Raw genomic sequence first — 23,675 nt, 5'->3', positions numbered from 1 at the left:
GAACAAAATACAAAACCTTAAATTCACATACCTTGAACTAACACACAGTTTGTTTGCAAACAGGAGCACACAATTTCTCCAGACAGAACTTGAAATTCAAGGGTTAGTAGATTTGAAGCTTATAAACCCAATTCACTAATCAAATTATTGATTTTTTTACCATCTGTCATAGGAGTGGTAATTTTTTCCAGTCGTATGCTGCGCTCTATCAAAGTCTTTTTGAAACCTGGAGAGAAAAAAAAAAAAAAAAAAAAAGGGTCTTATTAAATATTACTATACGTTCGGACACAACAATTATCAACAAAGTCTTTAAATGAATGGAAGAATTTTAGTTGGTGTAACTGACAATTTTGCTTTCTTGGGATTTTTTTTCTTTTTTTTTTTCCTCTTTCTTTTCTTTTGTTTTCTTTTTGTGAGGCAGTTCTTTTTTTTTTCATCTCATGTTTTCTGCACTCACTCATTCTCTGTACAAAAGTGTTATGCTTTGAAAGAAGCTTTTTCTTTCTTTTTCTCTCTTTGTTTATTTCTTTCTTTCTTTCTTTCTTTCAATTTCTTTTCTTTTCTTTTCTTTTTTGATCTTAATTCTTTTCATATTTTAATCTTTTCAACTGAGCATATTTTCAAAGCACTTTTATATATTTTAGTACATCTTTTCTTACATAAAAATTGGCCCATTAGAAATTAACACACAAATATTACAATAAACTTTACATCGAGAAGTACAGATACATAATATTAAGTAACAATATATGTAAACTGATAGAACTACCAGGACAAAATACTTTCTATTAACTACCACAGTGTTTTTGAGAGAAATAAAGTAAGTGTCGCTTGTTCTTATCGTTACACAGTGAAACTGCTTGGTATTTGTTTGTTCTGATCACAAACATTAATGGAAAGTACATCACAGCAATTTTGCCTTATCATAGACAATACCATATAGAAACAATTTGTGAGGTCCAGCAAATCCATTGGAAAATAAAATAAACCATGACTGAAATAAGTGCACTACAAAATATGGCAAAACAAATCAAAATGACATAGTAGTATGAGAAATTTGAATAAGCATCATTTCCAGCACTATGGCACAGTCAAAATGCAGCTACAACATTAAGAATCTGAATGTCATTTTACCCAATTACATGCTCCACCTCCAAGGCAGAAACATTGTCAATTAAAAATATCTTTTATGGTGGATATGATTTAAACTATTAAATTAATTGAATTATGTTACTGAAGAATAGTCAGCAGGAAACTCTCAGCAGATCTATGTTTTGACAGATTAAATGTATGAAAAATATCTTTCATTTTACACAAATTTTCACACAATATAGTAATGCTATTACGACAAATATTACACACAAACACACTATTGAAAGGCACATCTCTGACTCTATGAGCATGTGCTTCCAAATTTAATAAACTCTCTAAACTGACAGTGCCAGTTTATACAGTATGCAATTACCACTTTCCAATTCAAAACCAAATACAACTAATTAAAAACTGATGTGAATTCAAATGGTGCGGAACAGCTGTTAACACACTTGTATTTTCCAGACAGCAATATATCTTTACAGACTTTAAAATCTCACTGACGACTACAACATGGCACACTAAGGATGCTACATCGGTACTTACTCACAGACTGTGCTTGTATAGCAAAGCAGTGAGGAACTATTGTCTTCATAATAAAATGTTGCTTTCGGTTTCCACTCAAGCTGTAATGGATATCTGTGAACTTGGTGGTCAAAACAGAGATTTGGGATTCTTCAAAGTACAGTTCTACTTTCCAAACAATGAACCGTAGCACATTAGTCAAATGAAATTTTTCAGTTTACTCTCAAATTACATAAAAAGAAATAACCAAGTACTGGTGTCGTAGTTACACGAATACCGCAGGTGAAGCCCCAGAAATTAACCTGAAAGTATTGTTTCCATAAAAATAACCACAAATATTCACTGATCTTGCAAAGTACTTTGAATTAACTCTTCTTTTGTCATGTAGCATGTTTAGTCCACACATGGAACATTACTGTACGAGTTCTTAATTTACAAGATCTAAGCTCTTTATAAGCTGCTGGTACAATGAAGCTAGTTTTCTATTCGTGCAAAACTTCAATGACACATTAACAACAAAGAATGAGAAAAAGTGTGGATAATCAGTCACAGACAGATTGATATCTGTCAAAGGATGTGATCATTCTGCTTATTAGGTAAAGACAGCAACTGTTCAGTTGCATCTGTGACACACAGTGCACTTATCTGTTCCTTCAACAATTGTTTTCCCCAAAAGTTATTATTGTGATTTACTGAATTACAGCCAAAAATGTAGTGTCAGCTCATCCTCTGTATTAAAACACATTGACAATGATAAACGGCAGAAGAAAATTTATCTTTGCAATTTACTTTTCAAACTGTATAATTACAACAGTTGGTACAGTTCGTACTGAACGCAGGGTGATAAATTCAGGACATGTCTACATCATTTTTATAATTGCAGATAACTGACAGTATACAACAGAAAGTCATTTTAATTTTTTAGATCAGCCACATTAAACACTGGTATGTGTATGCCTCAGTAGTGTGCCAGGATCTGCGCAGTGACCTTGCTGGCAGCCGCTGCTTCTAGTGGGATTCAGCTGTATTTCATAAATTACTAGTCATGTACGTAGTGACCCCAAATTTGGCTTGTCTACCTAACACAAATCAATGACAGAACATAATGAAGCTTGTACCTGAAAGACAAGGAGGAGAAACCCACACAGAGACTTGAAGTTATATACACAATACTACATTTCACATACAGGAATGGGTGGGAAAAGATAATACAAGTGACTAAACGTGAACTGCTTTGTACCAAATATAAAGAAATTTATACAATGAAAGCTAATGTTACACCTCTCTAAGCAGTGAACAAATATATCACCAAGGCAGAACAAAAGCACTGAAACCAATTTCTTTTCATTGTGTATCACAGAAGTGCAGTACAGTGCTATCGCCGCCAGCTTCGATCTTCTCCATCTTCCTCCTCTTCCTCGTCATCCTGGAGGAGAACATCTTCACTCAGTTCGGCACCACCAATCTAAAACATAAGAGAGGGACAATTTTAATTTGTTTCATCATTCACTTTAAGTGACTTATTTTTATAATCTAAAAGCTGCATCACTCTCTTGATTATTACGAACTCGCCTGACTGGAATACCAAAGTAAACCTCTGAATCGCAACATTTTTCCCAGATAATTAAAAATGAAACTGGTTTCTTCTGGAAGCTGTGCACTGTACACTTACTTTAGACAGTAATTTCAAATTTCTTGGTAGAAAAGCACAAGATTCAGGACAATCTCAAGCTCCTAATTTGTGCATCACAGATCACTGCTCCGACAAATGGTGTTCAGTTTTCTTTTCTATGTGCACTATGTATTTTTTATGTGACACCACAAGATTTTATCTGAAGTGGATACCATATTTAAAATGTAATGTACTGGTTAAAGAGGTCATTCACTAACTGAAAGCAATGTAGATGTCCTGGAAGTTTTAATGTAAAAGGATTTGTCATTAAAAGGGGAATTACGCTGCAGATCAATCTGTCACATCTGCACATGCACAGGGGTGCTTTCAACTGAAATGGCTAAGGGTCTTGAAAACAAATGTAAGATTGGCAGTGTTCTACAAACATTTAAGGAACTATCTACGTAATTCTTTCAAGGGCACAATGAATTCTTCAAAACTCGTGTTTTAAAGGCAGTGAGCCTAGGGAACTGGACTGTGTTTGTGAAAATGTGTCCTTTCTCTAATGCAATGTTCTTTTTAAATGCATTCACTTCAAAAAGGATTTTTTTTCTCATCTTGCAATGTCTTACTGAAAGCAATGTAGAATAAAGTCAACTTAAAAAATGCAAGATCCACAATCAATTCCAGGGTGTTCTACTTCTTGTTCCTGCCCTCATTTCCTTCATAAATTCAACAATAGAAGTGAATCATCATTCCAGACATGCCCCTTGACTTAACCAAAGTACTTTTCAGTAATATATAATGTTCCCATACCTTTTGTTCAATACTGACAAAACTTTTGCAGCCGACAATGGAATAGTGTGCGCGACTTCAGAAAATTTACTATTCTTATGATCTATTGCATCATGTGCTCTGTGCCAGAAAATTTAGCAGAAAGTACTTCTTGGTGTACAGAACAATGAATCCCATCTGTCGGTAACTGTAATTTTTTGCTCTTTCATTATGAATTAAATCTTCAAATTCTTTCTGCATCGAGTTTAAATGTTGTTCCCTAGCAAATTTGGACTGTATATCACATAATAGACACTGAGAATTCTTATCCTTCTCTTTTGTCATTTCCATTTATTTTTAAGGGCTTGTGACAATGGACCTGTGAACGGCGAATGGTAAACATCGCTGACATCACAATTCTGTCGATCTGAAGAAAGTCTCGTCGACTGAAAAATGCCACACTGCAGTGCTAAATTCAATGTCGTGCTGCACTGAACACTCTCGAGAAGTACCAAACAGAGCTGAGAGGGGCCAAGTGTCGGCCCACACATCGTGTTCGTGTGCAGTTTGGCATGCTGTGGGCAACCTGGATGTATGGGACTGACAGGTAGAATTGTAACAACAGAATACGAAGAGCTGGAGGGAAGTCACTCGATGTTACGGAAGCAAAAGCATGCCAATGAGGAAGGAGATCAGACAGCACACATTCCGGTATGGTATCAAGAATAATGTGTCTTCAGTTGGATGGATATGGGTCCTGCATTTAAGGGTCTGAAAGGCCCCATGGCAATCAGTAAGTATGAGAACAGCCATGTGTGAGGCTACATGTATGTAATACTCACTGATGTGGCACTTTGCATAGCCATCTCCAGGCAAAGAACTGTTCTCATTGTAACTAAAAATGCGTGGACCAGTACATGTTTTTTGTGGAAGTATGTACAGAATTTAACTGATGTGTGTGTGTCCTGATTGTCATGCTATCATGCTACCTATGATAAGATGCGAGGGTGGTTTGAAAAGTTCTCGGAATCACCATGAGATGTCAGCACTAGCACAACGAGTTGTTCATGTAACACTCATTGGACTGTTGCCTGTAAACACGTGCCACATCTGTGTTCTTGAAAGAGAGCTCTGGTGGTGATGTGGCTCTATTGTTGTTCCCAGGTTGGGATTTGTGAAGATTTTGGGGGGGGGGGGGGGGGGGGGAATCGAGATTCGAGCAGTGATTAAGTACAGCGTAAAGAAAGGTATTAAAGCACATTCGTGCCGTTTCCAGAATACACTGGGGGACTCTGCTCCTTCATATTCAACTGTTGCCAAGTGACCAAATGAATTTAAATATGGTTGGGAGAGCTTAGATGATGATCCGCACAATGGTCAGCCAAGACGTATCATTACTCCAGAAATCATTGCAAAGTGCACAAAATGGTCATGGAGAATTGCTGATTGGAAGTGCGTAAAATTGCCCACGCTTGCCAGATGTCATCTGAAAGGGTATATCATGTTTTAACTGAAGAATTAGAAATGAAAAAATAATCTGCAAGATACGTGCCGCGACACTTGATGCTGTATCAAAAACGCATGAGAATGGACACATCGGAACAATGTTTGGCACGTTTTAGAAGAAATGAACAAGATTTTTTGCACTGGTTTGTGACCACAGATGAAACTTTGGTGCACTACTATATCCCGGAGGAAAAAAAAAAAAAAAAAAAAAAAAAAAAAAAAAAAAAAAAAAAAAAAAAAAAAAAAAAAAACAGTCAAAGCAGTGGAAACATGCTGAATCCCCGCCACTAAAGAAAGCAAAGACAATTCCTTCAGTGGGAAAGGTCATGGCATCAGTGTTGTGGGATGCGAAGGGGATTCAGTTTGTATATTATCTCCCCACTGGGCAAACAATTACTAGAGGATACTATGCTAACCTCCTGGACAAATTGCAACAAAAGATATGCGAAAAAAGGCCAGGTTTGGCAAGTAAGAAAGTCGTCTTACATTAAAACAATACGCACCCGCACACGTGCCACCACCATGGCAAAATTACACGAACTGAGGTATGAATTGTTGCCACACCCGCCATATTCACCTGATATGACTCCATCAAACTTCCATCTCTTCCCAAAACTGAAAATTTTTCTTGGTGGATGAAGATTCACCTCAATTGAAGAAGTGATGGCCGGAGTTGACAGCTATTTTGCAGGCCTGGAGGAAACTCATTATCGAGATAGGATCAAGGCAATGGAACATCGTTGGACCAAGTGCATTAATCTAGAAGGAGACTACATTGAAAAATAAAAGAAGTTTCAATGATGTAATTAATGTTTTTCTTTTCCATTCTGAGAACTTTTCAAACCACCCTCGTACCTGCCTGAATCGTGAAATCTGCCTTACATAACTATAATGAAGAAACAATGAATTTTAGTAATCAATAAATCAATGATAAATGTTAAAATTTTGTCTTTTTGTGTGACAAGTGTATGGTCATTCGTGTGTAATTGTACAAATAGAATATCTATGGAAAGAAGGAGTGCCTGCTAGTTAACTTTCATGATAAGTTTAGATGTTGATTTATTCAGAACCATTCAAGTTCATTCTGTAATTGTTAATACAAGGAAACAATGTTCTTGATAATTACCATCTCCTGGTAAATAAGAAAATTAATACTGCAGTGAAGAAAACATAATAAAATAATTGAAATTTTGAGTTTAAAGATTCAAATGTCTTGTTTACTACAATGTATATTCAGTTGGAGTGGTACCTGTCCTATTACTTTGCAACAACAAATTACTTCTGTTTTGTCTGACACAACAAAAATGTTCATGCACTGCACGTATTCAATTGTGCATGTTTTTTGTGGTTGTTGTTGTTGTGCTCTTCAGTCCTGAGACTGGTTTGATGCAGCTCTCCATGCTCTATCCTGTGCAAGCTTCTTCATCTCCCAGTACTTACTGCAACCTACATCATCCTGATGCTTAGTGTAGTCATATCTTGGTCTCCCTCTACGATTTTTACCCTCCACTCTGCCCTCCAATACTAAATTGGTGATCCCTTGATGCCTCAGAACATGTCCTACCAACCGATCCCTTCTTCTAGTCAAGTTGTGCCACAAACCCCTCTTCTCCCCAATTCTATTCAATACCTCCTCATTAGTTATGTGATCTACCCATCTAATCTTCAGCATTCTTCTGTAGCACCACATTTCGAAAGCTTCTATTCTCTTCTTGTCCAAACTATTTATTGTCCATGTTTCACTTCCATACATGGCTACACTCCACACAAATACTTTCAGAAACGACTTCCTGACACTTCAATCTACCGAATTTACTCGAATCTAAGCCGCACTTTTTTTTCCGATTTTTGAAGTCCAAAAAACCGCCTGCGGCTTAGAATTGAGTGCAAAGTAAGCGGAAGTTCTGAAAAATGTTGGTAGGTGCCGCCACAACTAACTACGGCCGTCAAATATATGTAGCACTACACAGGCATGCTTTGCAGGCACAAAGATAAATACTAGCGCCAAAACCTCTGCGCCAGTAAATAAATTTAAAAAAAGGTGGAAGACGAGCTTTTTTTTTTCTCCACCCTGAGTTTCGACCACTGCATTTTCATACATTATCCAATGAAGTAAATACAAATTCCGTATTGGTTATCTTCGAATGTAGCAGCATTTCAATGTACTACGAAAATCCGACTGGCAAGACTGTTCGAGATGTTTGTCAATATGGCCAAATCTACGTTCTGAATTTTTTCCTACCTGTGAGAAGATATGGTTGCTAATAGTAACTTTTTATGAATTGTGAATCACATGCAGTATTCTCTTCAGCATAAGAATAAACGAATATAAACATTTTGCCATGTATTGTTTCGTGTTTGCTGCTATTTCATTTAAATCCTGTCTGCCTAATAAACTACGAAACTAGATGAGACAACAACAAACGTGGAAGAATGTACATACCATGTCATGTTTATATTCGTACTATTCTTATGCCTAATAGTGATACAGTCAGAAATAAAGCACGGCAATTGACTAGATTTTTAAATCTAAGATGACTAATTTCTGTGCTGAATGTTATGTACTAAAGAGGCGTGTGGAAAGATTTTCAAACGAAGAAAAATTTTCGCTAAACTCTCGTTCAGAACATCATCTATTATACGCAGTCTATTATTTGGTTCTTGTTGATCATTATCAAAGAAAGCAGCAGTGTAAGTAACAACAAATAGCAGTCTCTTGCCATTGTTTCGCTAATGAGACGATCCCCCCCCCCCTCTCTCTCTCTCTCTTTTTTTTTAAGCGGCTGTAGCACGCACAAAAGCAAGTCATGCCGCGAGCGGCGACAGGCCGTTAACACTCATTATCAGAATGCGGCAAACAATGCATGACACAGTACAGTAATGCGTTTTCCAGCTTAGAATGACGTAAACACCTATAACAAAGAGAACGGCAGTTATCAAATCAAAGAAAAATACGCAAGCAATTCAAACCAGATGAAGCACGTGAAAATGGAAGGGTACCGGTACCCGTATAAATCTGGACGGAGCACCTGACGTATAGCAATGGCTACCTGGTAAAGCTTAACTGTCGAGCTTACGACTCGAACAACACTACTGTAGCTGCATCGTCATTCATTTGACCTAAATTGTGTCTCATATTACAATGGACCAACTTTGTTTCGATTTGGAGGTGCGGCCTAAAACTTTTCTCTCCCCTTGAATTTCGAGTCTCAAATTTCAGGTGCGGTTTAGATTCGGGAAAAATCTTTTTCCTTGATTTCGAGTCTCATTTTTCAGGTGCGGCTTAGATTCGAGTAAATACGGTATACTCGATGTCAACAAATTTCTCTTCTTCAGAAACGCTTTCCTTGCCATTTCCAGTCTACTTTTTATATCCTCTCTACTTCGACCATCATCAGTTATTTTGCTCCCCAAATAGCAAAACTCCTTTACTACTTAAAGTGTCTCATTTCCTAATCTAATTCCATCAGCATCACCAGACTTAATTTGACTACATTCCATTATCCTCGTTTTGCTTTTGTTGATGTTCACCTTATATCCTGTGGTAACAATGGAAAAACTCTACTGGCATTACTCTTGCCACGTCATGGATGCTTGAAGTGACACTGTAACTGTCATTACGTGATGATGTGATCATATCTTCAACCGGATTTTTAACATAGGTTTATTCTGCCAAGCTCTTTCCATAATGTGCTGCATATGACTGACAGATTTCTTCCAGTCTTCAGAGGTGACTTTTCTAAGAGCTTCATAGAAAAGTGCTTTGGCCGCAGATAGGATAAATTTTGCTGTTACTGCTGGGACTACATCTTTTAATTTGGACCCATATCAATCCTATTGGGGTGGGATGGGATGGCAGTAATAAGCTAGTTGTGTGATAGGTGCATGTCCTCAAGTTTGTCAGCTCGTGAATTTTTGTATTTGTGGATCTGTGGTTTTTGAAGAGCTTAGTTCCATAATCTTTACCTTTTTAAGAATATCACTTATTTTGATGCTGCAACATAGAGGCCAGTCAGTCATCTCCTCCTTTTACTCCGTCAATGTTGGTGTCTTAACAACAACAATAGAATAATTGGGAGCATTATGAAGAACAATTGCTGATGGTGTAGGCACGTAACATACAAGCCACAATTCTTGACTGACATTTCACAGCAATACCCTGGCTGAGAGAGCAATTTCTAACTTTTCCTACGAATAACATTTTAACAAATAGAGGAAGAACTAAGTCACAGACAAGCACAATGTAAAACAATTTGGGAAACACTTAAGCTGACAAACAAAAGTCCTTCCTCAGAAGTAGAATTCTCACACACGCATTGGGGTTGGTGGTGGAGAAGTCATGAGGTGGAAGAGGGTGGTGGGAGGGGGGAAGAGACATCAGGGTGGGGTGTGAGAAAGATGCTAGTGCTGTCTGTAGGACCATGCAGGAATTTGGTGAGGGCGGGATAGGGGCTGCTACATGCAGTATTAGGAAGCTGTGCTTGGGGGGGGGAGTAAAGAGAGAAGTAGAGAAGAGGAAAAGACTTGTAGCTGCATTGGTGAGAAAGATGGTGCATGTATACGGCAGTGGGAGCAGAGAGGGGATAGGCAGAAGGAGGGCAGGACTGGGGGAGGGGGTGTTAGGGGAACAAAGGATATGTTGTAGGGAGAGTTCCCACCAGCGCAATTCAGAAAATCTGGTGTTGGTGAGAAGAATCCAGGTGGAATTATTGTCACTCCACCCCAGACTTTCCATTGTTCAACATTTAACAAACCCGCTTTTCAAACTGTTGCATATCAAACAATGAACAATAGTACTAACAGGTAAAATATTAACCCCACAACTGTTAGAAATGGAAATAAAATCTCTGCACATAATAAACAATCCAATAGAATAGCACACTGTCTGACGCATAGTGCAGTAGTGGTAGTTGCATGTGTGGTAAGCACAGATGAATCCAGAATCTGAAAGTCTCGTGAGATTGGCCTAACGTGTTCCTCCCGTGTGGGCTTCATCCCACAACTACCTTTGTCATTGTCGATCTCTAAGTAATTCTGAACAGAGCATAACTCCACAAATTATGAAGACATTGAAAAAATGAATGATACAAAAGAAATTGTTCAGTGTGTATCTTTAAGGGAGACAAAAACTTAATACGATAGGGCTCTAGAATTTGATAGTCGGAAAAGGATGAAAAAGAAAAAATAGTAGAATATGGAAAGGGGGAAAGGAATTCAAAAGGGAAGATGCTTAGCTGAACTTTGCACAGAGCACAATTTAATCATTGCAAACATTTGGTTTAAGACTCGTGAAAGAAAACTGTACACATGGAAGAGACCTGGAGGTACCAAAACATTTGATAGATTATACAATGGTAAAATATATTTAGAAACCAGAATTTAAAATGTAAATCATTTCCAGGAGGATAAGTGGACTCTGACTGTAACCTGTCACCTATGAAATGCCAATTAATGCTGAAGAAATTGTACAAAGGAAATAAATTATGGACGTTCTTTAGAATTTTAATCCTTGGATAAGATCTGGAACTGATGAAAGGAGAAAATAATACAAAAAGTGGCAAATGTTGCAGGGAAAAAGGAATACAGAGATGAAACTAAAACGAGAGATATTGTACTGTGAGAAGAATTTGATAGAACATTGAAAATGCCCACGCTGAAACAAGTCAGATTGGGGTAGACAATATTCCTTTAGTAAGTTTGTAGACTTTTGCATCCAAAGTCAATTTCCATAAAAGTCTTCTATGTTGCAGACTGCATAATTTCCTACTGCAAATTGCCCCCATCGAGATCAAAATATGTAATACTACTGGAACAACACAACTTTTAACTCTTGTCTATGTCTTCACTATTGCTCTTTAGCTGTTTAAAGGAGTGTAAATAAAATATGTTATTTGATTGGAGATTGGAAGTGGAGGGGAAGCAAGCTGGTGTTCTCTACCGATTGTAATTTAAGACGAAAGTCTACTGGCCAACACTGATGACTCAGGATGTTGTGCTGTTCTCAGTTCTCAGTGTTTGGTTGTAATGTAGTAAGACTTAAACACACATACAAAGATGCTACATTCATATTTATGTTTGCAATTGCCGATCATATATGTGTATGTGTGATAAAAATTCTTTGAATATATTTTCATTGGCGATTGGTTCACTGTACTGGTGTTTGTCTTTTCTCAATGTATAAATACAAAGCGTGTAAAGATCTAAAACATACAGCAGAAAATAATATAGAACCTTTAACATCTGAGATCACACTTCAGATGAGAGAGAGAGAGAGAGAGAGAGAGAGAGAGAGAGAGAGAGAGAGAATGTGTGTGTGTGTGTGTGTGTGTGTGTGTGTGTGTGTGTTTAGATGTATAACTTTGTCTCAATGACCTCAGTCAACACTTGCAAACATAATATATTTACTAAGCTTCTGCTTTGCCAAATGGCTTAAAACATTATTGTTCTCATTAAAATAAGACACAGTTTTTAAGAAAAATCATAGAAAGGTTGAAAATTATTGCTTTCAAAACGAGTTTTTCAGGAACAGTTAATGCAGAAGGAAATTCTCTTCCCCCCCCCCCCCCCCCCCCCCCCACACACACACACACACACACATTGTGTGCGTGTGCACACTCTGCACTGCAATGAGCACTGATCATATGTAATGTGGTAAGTAACCAATATGCATGCAAGAATTGAAACATAGTGAAGCGTTCAAGTAACGGGCAGCTAGTCAATGTGTAGTTTAACTTTGAAAAAACATAACCTTTCCATGATTGTTTCTTGGTTGCCAATAGGTCATAGTTAAAAAGCACCTGATCCCAGTGGAGGTTTGAGTCCTCCCTTAGGCATGGGTGTGTGTGTTTGTCCTTAGGATAATTTAGGTTAAATAGTGTGTAAGCCTAAGTCCCACAAGATTTCACACACATTTGAACATTTAAAAAGCACTGACATCTCAAAACAGGGAGCATGAAGTGGTTTGTTAATGTATGCATGTCAGCCTAGAGCAAATATAAAAACCATGTAAATGTTAAAGTCACAACAGGCAAAAGAACTCTTACAGCCCTCAGCTTATAGTAAAAGAGAGAATTACTAAACACAGACTTTTCTTGTTTAACATTATTAGAACTAGCTTAAATAATTATTTAAACAAACATAAAAAAGAAAACTAAATGCATGCACTGTTGCGTTTCTATGCATTTTCTATACTTTAGCAACCATATCAAATTAAATTTGAGTTGACGCCAGGGCTGAATGTAGCAGAAGGCAGGAATTTTTAACTTCTCCTCAAATATATGTACCATTATCAACCAGCCAAATCGTGAATGAATTAACAAAAAAAAACAGCTATCACACAGTGGCAGTTAAGACAGGCCAGTATGTCGCGTACCTTCTGCTGGACAGTTCACGGCCACACACTTTGGAGCAGCCTCCCAAGTGCAGTCTGTCGATATGCTAGCTACTGCTGGCTGCTGAGAAATGGAAGCCTATATACACCACTCCAGTTCACTTCAGGAGTCACTCTACTATCTCATGCACATCCTTTATCTTCCTCCACAAACTGTGCACGTTTCCCCACATTAATTTTCATATCTGTCTTTCTCAAGGTGGAAGTGTACAGTTAACCAGATGCAAGATGCTAGCATTACGTTCTGTTTTGCAACAAGTAGCTTCCTCCTGATTTGCTCATGTAAAAACAATATTCAGTGAAAAGGGACAAATCTACGAGTAGTTTAAGAGTTGAGTTGTCACAATCCACATAAACAGCCACTGACAGCTTTACTAATGGATAATAAAAGCCATTTCCTCCACTAGTGTTGTATGTGTGGACACCACTAGTATTCTCAAATTGTAATCACACACACACACACACACACACCCACACACACACACATTATGGCTATCTCTGGCTGCTCTAAACAAGGGGTTTTAGGTATTCACTGGATAGGAAGGGTTTCTCCAGATGGCCCATAAATAAGTGGCATAGAATGGTGCCATGCAAGTGGTCATGGCAGTACCATGGTTTGTTTATAGATTTGGTTCAGGATGTGGTTGGCTATGAAGATTAGGAAAGATGGTGGTGGTTTGGTATCAGGAGGATGTTGGGAAAGGTAGTGTTCCGTGCTACCAAGGCCATGGGCGTGGGGGATGTTGGAGTATAAGGATGTCCCATCCTTGGTGACCAATAAGAAGTCTGGTGGTAACAGGACGAGAACTGTGGAAAGGCGGTGAAGGAAGTGAGTGGTGTCTCGAATCTAGAATGGAAGGTTATGGACAATAGTTTGGAGGGGTTGGTCAACAAAGCCAGAGGTTTGTTCTGTGGGAGCATTGTACACAGCCCCAATAGGACAACCAATAGGAAGACCTGAGGGCTTGGGTTTATGTAGTAGGTAAAAGGTAAGATTGCATGGGGCTGTTGTGAGGAGGGAGATTGATTCAGGTGTCAGTTTTGGGATGTATCTAAGGGCTTGAGGAGTTGCTGGAGAGCGTCGATCTTCTGAGATGGATCGTGGTTGTAATGTTTTTCTCCAAAAATGTTGGAAAGTTGGTGGAGACCCTCAGCCACACTGTCACTATGATTCATGTCGTGGAACCTTTGTCTGCAAGAATGGTGATAGTGTCTGGATTGGTTTTCAGGATACGGATAGCCGTTTGTTCGACGGTAGTGAGAATGGACTCACCGGGGAGGGTTTTTGGAAAGGAAGGTGAGACTAGGTTAGAAGTGAGGAGTTCCTGAACAATTACCGAAGGATGACTGAGTGGAAAGAGTGGAGAATCACAGTTGGAGGGAAGCTGGACACTTTTGAACAAGTTTTGATATGGCGTTTTGGTTGGCTATTGTCAGTGCGGTGTGTGACAAATATTTCCACTGTAGGGAAAGAGTAAAGGAAAGAATGTCCTTTACAAGTTTGGCACGGCTGAACTGAGGTTTAGGGCTAAAGGAGAGACCTTCAGAAAGTACTGACACTTCTGCTTGGGTGTTTGGCATTTTGTTGGAGCAGATAGAATAAGCAGGCAAAAGATGGAAGTTGCATTGCCCCAACAGCATTACAAACATCATTTGCAACAGTGGTGAAAATGCTGGTACATATTTGTAACATTATGTGATCTACGACAAGTGAGAATTTTATGGAAACATTCCCTCAGAATCATTAAGATCCTCAGAACGACTGACTGTGACAAAAACGTACCGACTGGATACACAAGGCAGGTGACACCTTTCTTGAGTTCTGAGAAATATAATAATCCCAATACTGAATGGTCAGCTACTGACAAGCATGGCTGTTATTAAACTGTATGTTTAATAAAACAATGAAAACAATCTATTATTGATAAAATTACTTAATTGTATAGGTAAAAAATCTACTCACTAAGCAACGGCTGAATACACACATACAAGACTGTTGTGATTGGCAAGCTTTCAGAGCCAATCACAACAGTCTTTTACGTGTGTGTTCTGCCGCCGCTTGGTGACTAGATTTTTCATCTATCCAATTGTAAGTTTAATAAGATATAACTTGAACCACCTATGCAATGACTGGTAGAAGCCAATCGTAGGAACATCAGTTTGGGTTCCACATAAATGTAGGACAATTTGGAGCAATACTGACCCCATAATTCATTTCAGAAGATAAGTTAGTAGAAGGCAAGCACACTTTTCTTGCTCTGGCTGGAATATACTCTTTGGAAATCTGATGGTATCAGGGATGAAGTACAGGGAATAAAAGGCTATACATAACTCGTACAGGAACTAGATTGCAGTTTTAAGAGTTGAAGGATGTGGGAGGGAAGCAGTGACTCAGGAAAAAGTGAGACACGGTTCCTCCAACATATCCGGTCTATACATAGAGGAAGCAGTAAAGGATACCAAAGACAAGTTTGATGAAGGAATTTAAGTTCTACAGTTATCTCTACATCTCTGCAAAACTACTAAGAAGTGCATGGCAGAGGATACATCTCACTGTACCAGTTATTAAGGTTTCTTCCCATTCCATTCATGTAAGGAGTGTGGGAAGAATGTTTGTTTAAATGCCTCTACGCATGCAGTAATTATTCGAATCTTGTCATCACAATCCCCTGTGAGTGATACATAGAGGGTTGTAGTATGTTCCTAGAGTCGTCATTTAATGGCGGTCTCTCGAAAATTTGTTAGTAGACTTTCTTGGGATAGTTTACATTTATCTTCAGGAGTCCGCCAGCTCAGTTTCTTCAGCATCGCTGTAAGACCCTCCCATGGGTCAAACAAACCTGTGAACATTCATACTGCCCTTCTCAGTATATATTTAATATCTCCTGTTAGTACTATCTCATACGGATCCAAGTCATTTGCAAGCGATCTCCTTTGTGAACTGGCTGCACTTCCCCACTATTCTACCAATAAACCAAAGCCCACTAATTGCTTTACCCATAACTGAACGTATGTGATCATTCCAAGTTTGAAGTTCAGACACACAGCCCAGCTACCAAGAACGGTTCCTATCTTAAGAAGCAGGTTAGTTAGTTTAGTTTCATCTTCCCCTTCTTATTCTCCCCCAATAGAAATAATTCTATGGAGTAGAAGTTGTCAAGCATAAACTTTTTTAGTTTGTTTTCAAATTTTATTTTCCTATCTGTCAGACATTCTGTACCCATGGATAAGTAATCAAAAATCTTTGTTGCAGCACTGTGCATACATTTTTGTGATAAAGACAACCTTAATGCGGGGTAATGAATGCCATTTTTCCTTCTGGTATTGTAATTATGTACACTCTTTGACATAAAACTCGACCGGCGGCCGGCCGCTTCAGAGGCAAAGTCCGCGCCGATCGCGACATGGGACAAAAAAACTGGCCAACTCGCTAATTCTCTAAGTCCGGTTATCTGCACAATCTGGCAACACTGTAGACTGCGCACTTCCTGGAGGAAAACTTGTCATATGATACAGAAACCCTAGGCTGATTACGCCTGTGGTCTAGCGGTAGCGTGCGTTGTTTCTGTTCATAATGTCAGTGGATCGAGAGCAGCTAGCATAAAATATTTTTATAGCCTCTTCTGTCTGAATGCTGAAGACGTGAATGTAATGGTAGCGCAGATTCAATCTATTTCGCTTTCTGACACACCGATATCAAAATTTCATCCAGTAATAATTTTGCGGCAGATTTCCTGCAGACTGTCCTCTTCTGGACGCCATATGCGGCAAAGCTCCGGGATCCACTGGCTGGGTACTGGCAGCGGCCGTGGCGACAGCAGCGGCGCTGCACTCCCCCGTTCTTTATCGAAAGCGCCTGCTACCGCTCATCGCTTTTGATGATTTAAAACGCTTTATTATTAAATGTTGCTCCACAGAAAATGTCTACAACTTCCAATCATGCTCAAAAGCAACGGAGACAGACGCCCTGATTAGTAGGCGGGTATTATATTACTCGTACATTAATCAGCGAGAGCTGAGTATGGCCCGAAATTAATTTTATAGACTGGGACGAAATTAAACCACCTCGCTACATTCGATGAATTTTAAATGCTTCATACCTTGTTTGTTTCTTTCCCTTTCAAACTCCATTATTTGTGCAACTTTTGGTCAATGTTCGGATGTTTTCGTCAAGCCAGAGTGAGCGTCTGTGGTTTAAAGTGTATTACAGTTCTTGTTTCATTCCTTATGGTAAGTCTATGCGATAAACTGTGTGAATACCTTGCAATGCATGCTCTGTAGCAGTGCAGGAACACTGCACATTTGTTCCATGTATGGGTTCATGAAGTATTTAATGTTGATCGGAAGTGATAGTTAAGGTCATCAGATTTAAACCAGAGAAATTTGTCGTTTTGGAGGTTTCAGACAACGGAAAGGAATTGCTAACGCCGGTGTTAGAAAACGTCTACAGTTAAATGCTATTGCAAAAATTTAGAAGAAGGGAACTATATTAATCAACATGTGCACTTCATAAACAACCTCCTGACATGTTAGACCTATATGACGGACAAAGCTCAAATTTATATCGTTGAGAGTCGGTTTGAATCTTTTCAGGATCTATTTTACTGTGAAGCACCTTGGCATTTGCAAAGCAGACATCCATGATATTAACTTAATTTACTAAGTCGAAATCGGACGAAGATTGATGTTTAAAGGCATTCTTCAGATTTCGTATAAGGAATTTTTACTAGCAGTTTGCAAATCCATTAATTAAAATGGAAAATAAAAGGTTGTAGTCAGCAGCTTCCACCGAGATTGGAACTGCTATGTCATACAGTACGAGCACCACAACGCACAAGGGAACCTCTTTTTTCTCAATTTTTCTTTTTTTCTTTTACTTTTTTTTTAGGATTACACCTTTTTTCTCTCTTATTTTAAAGCCCCTTATGAAAATGGCACTAAAAAAGAAACTAAGTGCCAACGCCACTTTTCATCCTATAACAAAAAAAAATCTGGTCCACTTCAGACATTGGCTCCTGACTAAACCTACCCCAGAGAGCTGCCTATATACCAGGGGAAATATGGGAATTCAAGGTTAGGGCTATCCTTAAAAACAAAACAAAATCTTCCTTTTTCTGAATTTTATTTTTATTTTCTTTTTTTTTTTTTTTGTTTATTTCGTTGTGTAATTGATAAGACGCCTTCTGCGCCCCGCTGGTAATATGTTGAATCACGTCTTCTCGAAATTGATGTGTTCCGTTCAATAGTTCAGAAATGTTCATTGGTTCAAACAGGAAACCTTCTTCACTCTTGGCTTAACACATAGCAGCTGCGAGGCAGGTCGTGGAAACCACTCCCAAGGAAGTTCGAGAAAAATTATCTGTATTTTGGGTGATGGACAACGACATAATGACGGTAGTTGAGGTATGTCCAAAAATGAAGTACAGAGTCTACAGTTTGTCCAAATAGGTAGTGAATGGCATGTCCACAAATCCAATTCACAGCATTGGTCTTTGTCCGAGGAAAATAGTCACGTCCCGGAACTAATAATGAAAGGGGAGTATTCCGATTCAGAATGTCCCGCGTTAGAAAAGCCACAATACGACGAATAACCTCTGAGCTAACGACGCATTGGCGACAACTGATGGACTATAGTCACTGCGATGTTGCCTGAGCCTCAAAACGCAACCTTAAAACACACAAACAGGTGTTACTTATGTGAAGAATGGCGTTCTTGGAGTGCAGAAATTAAATACACTTTCTAAGTGTCTCATCTTACAGTGGATTATATCGTACGAGTGTTCGATGTGGAAAACTAATGTCAAGTGAATTTAGCGAGGCAATACCGGCCAACACCCCGAAGTAAATGCACTACCAGTGTGTTGACAAATACTTGCTACGACGCTGCCATTTCTCAGCTCTCTTACGAGGCAGCTCTTCAGCGAAATGCTTGTCGTGATTGTCCGATACGGTTCTTCAGAGTGGAGACGTGCGCGCACGTTTGGTTTTTATGCGGTGTTCTCCCCTGATGGTTTCTGACGTTGCCTTGTGGGCTATATATACATTTGAGACATTCAATTATCATTAATCCAGAATGCTACAAGTTTCAGCTTCCGGCGTGGTAGAAGGCTGTTGACGCAGACATTATATCATTTCAACTTAGGGACAGCAAAACGGGTCATTCAATGTTTCTCATTTAACATAAAGCGTGAGAGATAATTTTCCGTAACGTTAACAATCATCTAAAAATACAAACGAAGTAAAATACATCGGAAGCTTATTCGAATTGAATATAATGTAAGATACCAAACACTTTGCACCTCGATGTCGAATTTGTCCACGTGCAATCTTTTGCAGCATACACATAGAACGTCATGATTACCACGAGAATGAAGAAATATGTTGGTAAGGATGGAAGCAAGAAGAGACGCAGTCAACAAATATTCGATTCCTCATGGCATTCGTTTCATTTGAGACGTAAGAAGAGGTAAAGCGGGATATTACTTTCGTTAACATGAAAGGTATGCCGCACATATTGATAACAAGGTTCAAATGGTTCAAATGGCTCTGAGCACTATGGGACTTAACATCTATGGTCATCAGTCCCCCAGAACTTAGAACTACTTAAACCTAACTAACCTAAGGACATCACACAACACCCAGTCATCACGAGGCAGAGAAAATCCCTGACCCCACCGGGAATCGAACCCGGGCGCGGGAAGCGAGAACACTACCGCACGACCACGAGCTGCGGACTGATAACGAGGAAGTCTGTGTCTTCATACGTTTCCTACTTGAAATCTGTATGCTCTATTATATACTAAGTAGCCTGATCATTGTTTCAGTAATGTTACCCTCTTGTTTGACCCCGTAACGATGAACAGATTCCAAATGCATGTCTCTGCATGAAAGTAGCAGTTCAAACCCTTCCTGGGTTGTTTTTGGTGTTTTATTGCTTGGAATTCCTGAAGCACACCACTGTGCCTTCCCCCCTCGTGGGTTAGGGCTCAAAACTAAACCGCTTTTTATCCAATGGCATAATTTATTCAGACAGCATCAGCACAAGACTATCAAACAAAGCCTTCCATTTACAGTTGCAACACTCTAACCAGCACTGACCGAAGTGTAATCCACAGTCATGGTCCGAAATTAGCAGCAGTCTGCTACTGTGGCAAAGTCCGTACTACACTTTCAATCCCGCAGCACCGTTTTATCTGGTAACACTGTGTAGTTGCAGAGTTGTGCCTGCATGTCTGTCCTCACACTGTCAACTGTATGTATCTCACTTCTCCTGTAGAAATACAAAACGTGTTGCAGGTTAGTTCCTGGGATAGTAACATTAAATTTGCGTTGTAGACGGCACATGAACGTGGCGACTATCCATATTACTCATCAATATAAAGAGACAATATTATGGGAATTTAGCAGGATTACTGAACATGAATTCTGAAATTGGGTGACTGACCGCAAAGGTGCTAAACGTCGTCAAGAGTATACGATGCCCTAATCGCATTAGGAATATGAAGATCGTCTTCGACAGCTCGCAACTTTCACATTGCTATCTCCACCCTACTCCAGACAGCCCTCGGTGGAGTTGCACTACGTTGCCGATGTAATGGAAAGGCCTTCAAACAGACAACAGAGCACATATTGAAAAATACAAGCGAATTCTCTTGCAGTGTAAGCTTATTGTAACTAATCTAAAAATTATTGGAGAGGAACATTGTCCTATTCAAAAAAAGTAAAATGTTACACACTGCTGACGTCTAACGGACATTATCTATGTCCTGTCTTGTGTCCTACTTATCTATAATATCAAGTGTACTATAAAAATGATTATATATAATGGATGATAATGTAAAGCATTGATACCAGATGGTGGGTTCACAACAGTATTGATGTGAAAATAAAACAGAAGTTCGCAAAAATGCAGTTGTGTATTTTCGTACGTTTTCACCTCGAGATGTACAGTCGTGCTCAAAAGTATCCGAACGACCTGAATTGCATTTCGGCTGATTTGCATGCAACCGGCATAACACAGATGTCTAGCAGGTCCTCTAATCGCTCCCTGGTACAGTCGTTTGACTATTGAAAATGGTTCCAACAAGTCACCACTAGAAAACACTGCTCTGTATCGCAATAACTCAAGATGTAAAGTAATACCACGATACTACAAATATCAGGGAACACCTTATCACAGATAGACTGTCCTTAAGGCTTGTAAGCTCACATTTATTACAATAAATGACATACCTGAAATATTACCACTCTCATTATTACGTCAGATTTGTAATGCACGTACTAAGTTCGTCGTATTCATGATTTCCTCTTCAAAGTAACATACCGTACTTATTATTTAACACAAAATGACATTAAAAATTTAAGTTAATCACGAGCAGCTAGTTGAGAATATGTATGAACTTCAAATGACACGACGAACCGTCTCATTCTGCATATGGATTCAAACCCAGGTCATGCAGACTAAGCAAAGATTTCGTGACTGACAGAAACTAACAGTCATTCCTGATTAGGCATACAGAGAGTGATATACCTCTATTTTAGACAGTATCAGTTAGCAAATATCAACTTTAATTTGCATAATGCAAGCATTATTAACAGATGCGAATCCCTACCCAGCATCTATTGTCCTGTTAACGAGCTACGAGAGATGTTAAATATTGCTTCTTCACAAGTAACTTACTTGAAATGCCGTGAGGTAAAGCTTTGTGTTGGACACGGATTCGAACCCAGAACCTAATCGGATTGCTATTGAAGCACAGTCAAATATGACATATCGGATTTTTGCGGCAGTAGCTAGGTGTTGAAATGACGAGACGAAACATTAATTTATTCCTTCCCAGGCACCAACCTGGCACCTATACCTGTTATATTCTAGAGAAAACGAACGTTAAATATGGCTTTGTTGCACCAGCAGTGACATGTGAGCATGTTTGAACTAGAAATAATATGACGAAGAGTTCAGCGCTCACTGGGAATAGAGCTCCACACATATCGTTGTTGACTACACACAAAGAGACGTCAGCTACCGAATTTTTCTCCACCAGCTACTCAGAATAACATCTTGAACTTACAGTCATCTCGCAAATAGTTCTGTGTCTCACTGGGAGTTAAAAACGTCAGATATCGTTAGTGTTGACAACGAATGAAAATACATTAAAAATCAAAATTATTATCCACCAGCAGAAAGGTGTTCTCATGCTAGAGCTTGATAACACATAATTAAATCTTTAGTACCGGGCCAGGATTCGATCCCATTCACACGTAATATGTGGAGATGTTGAGGAATCTGCAGTTTTGAACAAACAACAAATTGTAGCCGAGCTGTATTGTCACGAAGGGATCAAATTCCGTGTTAAGGGCGATCTGAGTTGCATTCCCAGTTCAGAACCAATTTTATCGACATACAGAAGCTCAGATAAAAGATGGAATAAGTGTCCTGTGACCATACATAGCGTTTGTTTCGTCACTTGAAATAAATAACTAGTATAAGAAAGGTTACTGGTGATAGAGATTCTACATGTCGCCACTCCAGACTTTATTGTGGTTCAACCTACCGTCTACTTGGTAGAGAAGGAATATCATCTTTAATGTGAATTTTCAGATCACACTGCCATTATATCTTCTTCACTTGGTGTAGAATGGAATCTGTCTCTCCCCAGAAGTCAAGACCTGGCCATATGCATAATCTCACAGTGCTGTGGAATCCAAAAGTTCTGGAGGAATAGTTGTCGATCTCTGGAGCTGTTGTAGCTACGTGTCAACTAGTAGCGTAGATAAGATGTCGCGAGTTCGAATACATTCAGTGCTACATTTTTTAAAACGCAATTCTGCTGTCTGCTGAAGTTATCAATCTAATGGAACTTTGAACATAATTCCCTTCACTTCTCAACCCAAAGTAGCCGCATGTGGAAAAGGGCTAACTACTGTGACATTTTGTTCTATTCAGGTTTAATAGACAGCAGGCAGCAGATGCATCTCGAAGATGTGTAGGGAGAGTGCATCGTGCCATAATATGTCAGAAACGTATTTTCTACGTTAGCTGTCATGTGGTAGTGGGATTTTATTCTTCTTCAAACTTTGTTTGACAGCTTTCAAATGGGTTCAAATGGCTCTGAGCACTATGCGACTTAACTTCTAAGGTCATCAGTCGCCTGGAATTTAGAACTAATGAAACCTAACTAACCTAAGGACATCACACACATCCATGCCCGAGGCAGGATTCGAACCTGCGACCGTAGCAGTCGCTCGGTTCCAGACTGCAGCGCCTAGAACCGCATGGCCACTCCGGCCGGCTGTTTGACAGCTTTAACTCAGAACTAGTTTTCTACATGCATGTAATCAATAAATTGCATGTGCATTGTCAGACTGTCATAAGTAACATCAGAGAATTCGCATATATCGTTGATGATTAATTTCTCTCTCATGTTTATTATTGTTTTAACAACACTAAAGGAAACCTTACGAAAATTGTGCACTGTATTATAAGAAATGAAATAAAACTAACCACGATTACCTTACGATGAAAGTCTGTTTTAATAAAACCGAGTATCTGTACACAAGCATGCCTCTATCGACACGAATTAGTAAAATACTACTCACTTAGATTTTGATTGGGTCTGTGTTTCATTGGTATGCTGTGTCATACTCAAGAAGTATGCAAATGTGGCATTTCATAAATATAGTTACGTATTCCTAGAAACCCTACCTTAAGTATCAGTTACTTACTCACGAACAGTAAGATGTGTGCGTGTTTGACCAGAAATAACGACACCTGTT

At 39.0% G+C, this 23,675-nt stretch overlaps 1 protein-coding gene across 3 annotated transcripts in view; it reads right to left on the bottom strand.

Annotated features, from left to right (window-relative positions):
- Positions 1–476: 476 nt before the first annotated feature.
- The window catches only part of LOC126418589 (RNA-binding protein 26), a 283,506-nt gene continuing 260,307 nt past the window's right edge, over positions 477–23,675 (bottom strand). For all 3 annotated transcript variants that reach the window (XM_050085417.1, XM_050085418.1, XM_050085419.1), the window contains one exon: positions 477–3,082. In XM_050085417.1, coding sequence (XP_049941374.1) covers positions 2,993–3,082 — 90 coding nt within the window. In that variant the 3' untranslated portion in view covers positions 477–2,992. The remainder of the gene's footprint in view (positions 3,083–23,675) is intronic.

This window comes from Schistocerca serialis, chromosome 9 (genome assembly GCF_023864345.2).
Source record: "Schistocerca serialis cubense isolate TAMUIC-IGC-003099 chromosome 9, iqSchSeri2.2, whole genome shotgun sequence".
Lineage (NCBI taxonomy): Eukaryota > Metazoa > Arthropoda > Insecta > Orthoptera > Acrididae > Schistocerca > Schistocerca serialis.
Note: the sequence above shows the minus strand (reverse complement) of the source record. Positions and strands in the feature narration are given on the sequence as shown.